This window comes from Uranotaenia lowii, chromosome 1 (assembly GCF_029784155.1).
Source record: "Uranotaenia lowii strain MFRU-FL chromosome 1, ASM2978415v1, whole genome shotgun sequence".
NCBI lineage: Eukaryota > Metazoa > Arthropoda > Insecta > Diptera > Culicidae > Uranotaenia > Uranotaenia lowii.
The window spans coordinates 3829721-3835720 of NC_073691.1; the positions used below are offsets into that span (position 1 = coordinate 3829721).

The 6000-nt window shown below is 29.5% G+C and overlaps 1 protein-coding gene across 1 annotated transcript in view; it reads left to right on the forward strand.

Moving 5' to 3' along the window:
- Positions 1 to 6000, forward strand: part of LOC129742682 (E3 ubiquitin-protein ligase Ubr3-like) — a 103822-nt gene that overhangs the window by 93901 nt on the left and 3921 nt on the right. The window contains exon 13 of the mRNA XM_055734623.1: positions 5247 to 5283. Within this exon, the coding sequence (XP_055590598.1) occupies positions 5247 to 5283 (37 nt within the window). The remainder of the gene's footprint in view (positions 1 to 5246; positions 5284 to 6000) is intronic.

Below are 6000 nucleotides of genomic sequence, written 5' to 3' on the forward strand. Positions count from 1 at the left end.
GGCGGCGTTTAGTTTACCGATGCACAAGGTTGAATAATAGATGTGATGTGAGGGATTTATAGTAGAGAGAAAAAACGACAACAAAAATCTCTAGCTCTAGCTAGATGTCTACACTCGAATGCATTATTCGTGCGATTTGTGTAAGAATGGCTTCGATGGCACTTTGCCCTATCGTTGAGTTGAAACTGGTTGCAGTACGTTCGCGTAATTGTTGCAATAATCAGATGCTGGGAAACGACGATCGTTCGAATATTGTTTGTTGTAGAGATAGCAGATATTACCCCTAGTCTAAATAACGACTACAGTAACTTCAGTAATTAGCAAACGTCAAAAGTTAGTGACTACTAATTGACTCATCAACGGCACCAAACGATTTGGCCCAATTTTAAAACAAATACGTTGGTCGATATTTGAGTGGGCACAGTAAGTTGACACAGATTTCGCTACTAGTCTTCAAATGAAATACACTTGTTCGGGCTTATATTCTTCCAAGCATTCTTCCTTTGCATGCTTCAGTCTTTGTTATGTGTCACCTACCGTTTTACTGTTTTTAAACCGCTAGGTCTTCAAATGTACAACAAAAAAAAACCAACACGACTCAAATTGATGTCACCTTTGCATACGAAAGATCTAAACTGTGATTCAGATACCCATCGAATTAATTCAAACTTTGAAAATTACAAACCGACACTTTAAAGCTTCTAGTTCAAGGAAAAAAAATTACCTTTTCTTCTTCCATTCATTTCTGAGACGAAGAAAATAAAAACTGCTCAAAACGATATCGAACAGAAGCCAGCAAATATAAGATTGTCATATTAAACGTTGAAAACCTTAGTTCTTTTGCTGATACTAACTCTTTGAATTTCAGTTTCTCTTTCGGGATTCAAATTTGCAAGAATGAAATCCCTGATTTGAGCATAGAAGTTGTTTCAGGTTTTGTTAATCTCGTTTTCATACTAATAATATAAAAGGCGAAAAGAAATAAATGTTCAAATTTCTGTTTAAGGCACATTTCAAAAAGAGAAAAAAATGAAAATAACGATTGAAAAACAGAAAATAACAAAAAAATTTACAAAATTTGGATTTTTTTTTTTTATTCTATGAAGAACCTGAACAAAAATTTTAAAAACAAACTAAAAAAAATTAAAAAACAATATGTAGGGGAAATAGGCAAGATGGTTTTTGAGTCCTTTCTTAACAAATCATATCTTATTTTAGAGTTCAGCTGTATAAAAAACTGGAATTTTCATTTGGTAAATGGATGATTTTTTTAGAAAACAACGTTTAGTTTTGATGTGATAAAAAAAAATTGAAGCAGCCCTAAGAATGTTCTCTCAAGAATAAGGCCTTTCTGTTTTGCAATCACTACTTTTATAATAGCTAGCACTCACTACTAATACTAGAAGCATTTAAAATTTAAATGGCCACTTTTGAGCGAAAGAAACGTCAATCAAACGAAGAACGCCAAACCAGGGATCATCTTTTAACCCGTACGTCTGAAGACCGTCGGATTTGTTAGTGTTTAGTGTATTCAATTTTTCAGCTGTTTGACCAAGTATTTTTGCAATTTATTATATTTTTCTCACATCCCACCCCAGCCATCTATCAAATTAGTCTGAAGTTTTAACTTAACTTCGCTTTTTCAACCAAGCCTAAACTTAAGTTGCTCGTCTCGCCTTTATTCCCCCTAAACATATTCACAAAAAAAAAATTGAAAACATATCGGTAATAAATTGAAAATATTTTAAAAACAAATTGAAAATATAGGTATTGGTTGAAAGTATGGGTATAAAATTAAAATATTAGGAAAAATTAAATATTTTAAAAATATATGAAAAAGAAATAAAAATATGAGTAAAACAAAAAAGTAAAAACTACAAATTTAAAAATGTAAAAAAATGTAAAAAAAACTAAAAAAAAAATTTAAAAAAATGTAAGAAATAAAAAAAATTGTAAATAAATAAAAAAATTCAATTGTAAAGAAATTTAAAAAAAAATGTGAAAAATAAAAAAATTCTTTAAAAAAAAAAAAAAATTGTAGAAAAATACAAAAAATATAAAAAATGAAAAAAAGTTGTAAAAATATTTTTTTTTAATTTAAAAAAATATAAAAAATAAAATTTTATGAAAAATAAGTAAAAGCTGTTAAAAAAAGCATGTGAAAAAAAATGAAATGTAAAACAAATGTGAAAAAAGTTGTAAAAATATTTTTTTTAAACTAAAAAAATATGAAAAATAAAAATTTTATGAAAAATAAGAAAAGTTGTAAAAAAAATAAAAAAAACATGTGAAAAAAATAAAAAATAAATGTGAAAAAAATAAAAAAAAACATGTGAAAAAAATGAAAAAAAAATAAATGTGAAAAAAAGTGAAAAAGAAAAAAAAATGTGAAAAAATAAAAAAAAATGTGAAAAAATAAAAAAAAAATGTGAAAAAGTAAAAAAAAATGTGAAAAAATAAAAAAAAATTATCAAAAATGAAAAAAAAATGTTAAAAAATGAAAACGAAATAAAAATAATGCAAGAGAAGTAAAAAAAACGAAAAAAAATATTATAAAGTAAAAAACAAGAAATTTAAAAAAAAAATTATAAAAAAATAAACAAAATAACAAAATGAACAAAATTAAAAAAATAAACAAATAGTCAAAGCATGAAAGTAAGAAAATTAAAAGAAATGTGAAAATATAAATAAATGTGTAATAAAATAAATAAAAATATTATTCAAACAAATGAAAAAGTAAATAAAAAAAAGAAAAAAAAATTAAGGAAAAAGATTGAAATTTTTTTTTTTTTAAATGATGTTCATAAAACAAATTTAAAAAAAAAAATAAAACAATACCAAAAATAAACAAAAAAATAACAAAAATTAGAAAAAGAATAAACATTCAAAAAACATAACAAAAATTTAAAAAAAATTACAAAAATCAAAAAAATTTAAAAAAAACCAAAAATAACAAAAAAAAAAATAAATTAAAAAAAATTTTAAAAAAATTATAAAAAATAACTCAAAAAAAAAATAAAACCTAATAAATAAAAAAAATTAAAAAAATATAAAAAATAAAAAAAACAAATAAATAAAAAAATTAAAAAATGGTTTTTTTAATCAGAAATGAAAATAAATAAAAAAATATTATATGGGAGAGTGGGGAATCATGGGCCACTTTTTTTCGTTGTTCCATAACTTCTTTATTATAAAAGATAAAATGAAAATAAAAAATGGTATGGTTTTCTACATTTTCAAGGTATTATAAGGTATTTTTTTTTAATTTTAAAAAGTTATTTTTCCCAAATTCTGACTGTTTAAAAAAAAGTAATATTTTTTGGATTTTGAAAAATGGTGGGGAATCGTGGGCCACCAAATCCAAATTGTCCAATTAACAAGCAAAGTTTACGAGTTTACCCAAAACTGTGATTTCCTCATTCATTTTGTTATTTTAAAGCCATTTCAGATGATGAAATAAAAAAGAGAGCTGTGTATGATCGCATAGATTCCAAAACCTGGCTCACGGACGTTTTAGCAAAATTTTTATATAGGGTGGATAAAATATTTTTCATAACTCTTCATTTGACATAAGAAAACTTTACAGATAAGAAAAACGTATTTCAAGTTCTGAATGTGTATAAAAACATAAAAATATAGGTGATTCAAGATGTGTGGCCCACGATTCCCCACAAGCTATGATTTGCAAATTGGTTGCGTTTGTGTGACTTATTGATGTTTCATCAAAAATTCCTTTTCCACGTGAAAGATCATGACAAAACTAAGATCATAAGCGTATGAGCATATTTTTATTATGCACTTTAGGTTCCCCATCGATGCAATTAGCGGGTGTTTTTTTTTAATTATGTAAGTAAATTTTTCTAACTTTTTTTAGCTTGATAAATAAAAGAAACATATGATGGGTATTTCAGTCTACAACATATAGAAATATATGCTCACACAAAGCGACGACGATGACAGTTGGTTTGAGATTTTTATCTTAACACACATCTGAGATATTAAAAGTGGCCCACGTTTCCCCATGGCCCACGATACCCCACTCTCCCCTAATAAAAAAAAAAACATTTAAAAACTTTAAAATATATAAGCAAAACGAAAAAAATCGAGTTTTGCTCCTTTTTTGAATTTCAATTTTTTTAACTTTGTTTTTTTTTCTTATTTTTTTTTTTAATTGTATTTTTTACAAAGTGCTTGAAATGCCAACCAAACGCCAAAACGTCGGTTGTAACAAAAACTCGTTTGAAAGTTGTTTAATATATGGTTGCCTTCACATTACAAAGGGTACAATTTGAAATATTTTGATTCACAAAATCTACCGATTGAATAAAGAAACTCGAAATTTTTACACTTCCAATTTTCCAGTTTTAATAAAAAACGTCTTCACTATAACCTGTTTTACGATTTTGTGCTGATCATCAGCATTTCTTTTTATTTTTTTGTGATGAAAACAACTACGTTGTCACCCATCGCATTTTTCAACTGTGTGCTGCCCGGATTTGTTGTTTTGCGACAGTACTCTTGTTATGTCAACCAAGAGCCGGAACCACTGGCGGACTAAGCTCTTTTTTTCAACCGCACACATCGAGGTACATATTTATCTGAGTTTTCGTTCGAGTTGTGGGGGTAAATTAAGCTCTTGTTGCTACTAATGTAACCGTCCCGGCAATTGTTTTGGGAAAATTAATTTGATTTGCTTCTTGCTTTCTCGCGTTGTTAACCCTGTCAGACAATTTGTTTGAATAAGTTACTTTTATTTTCAAGGATTTCTCTGGAAACGAATTTCACAAGTTGAGAATTGTGAACAGATAACATGAAAGGTACAATCCAAATAACAGAAACAAACAACTTTGAGCTTCTTTGTACAGCTGTTAGAATTTTGGACAAAAATCTACTGTCTCAGAATGTGATGTGTACATTTAGTTATTGGATTGTGATAATTTTTTTATAACCACCCGGAGGGTGGTAGCCAAGAAAGAAAAAAAAATGATTCGATCGACCGAAGAAAACTGCAATGACATCATTCAAGTGGTGGTACACCACCGCTTTGAATAATTTATGACACTTTCTCGTTTGGCGTTTCATCATTCACCTTTGCTGTTGAAGAGGTGTAAGTGGCTTGTGCCTTTTTTATCATCGAAAGATTCCCTGAAGTGGATTTTTTTTTGTAAAAAACAATAACCTTAAACCTGAAGGCGATTGAAACTTGTTCTCTTAGATGTGTCTAATTCTGTTTTGTTTTATTTTAGGTGTTCCCTCAAAAAAGATACCAAGAAAAGCTTTAAAGTAAAAGACAGCATCAATCAAACAGAACGTTTCAATCCCAGGGATCGATGAACTTCTTAGGTGAAACGAAAGAAACTCTCTCTCTCTAACACGTCACGTGTCTGTGTGAGAACGACACGGTTTGTTTCAAAACATTGACCCAAGAACATAAAGAAAATCAGCTGGTGCCCCGAAGCCACCGACGAACTCGTTCGGAATGGTTCATCTGAGCTTAGAGGAGGTGAACGAATTGCGAATATCTAATCCCAATGGGTAGAAGTGCATTGTTCGTTGAGTTCAACAGCAGATGATGACGATATGCTTCAGTCAACGTTTGCGCCCGGGTTTATGATGGAATGGACCCCTAGAAGCGAGTGGTTAATTCAAACCAGAAGCGTTCTGATACATTCCATTCCGCAAATCGGGAACGAGGGCCCTCCTTTTGTCTGTGGGTGACTACGCAGTTTGTCGCTTTGTTTTTCTACCCTGTTCCGGACCGAGCTACCGAGGTAGAGAGTCTTCAATTGCATCTATCAATTACGAATGAATGAATGGCCAGAACGAGGCAGCAAAATTCTGTCCGTCGTCGTCCCCTCCTGAAGCTGATGTTCTCAACTCGATGCTAGTGGCACAGTTCAATTGCTGCTACGGGTTCAGCTGACGTACTCGTGTCATCAATTTTGCAACGGATTCTTTACCAATACAGCGGCAGACTGCCAGCCAAGTGGACTAACAGCA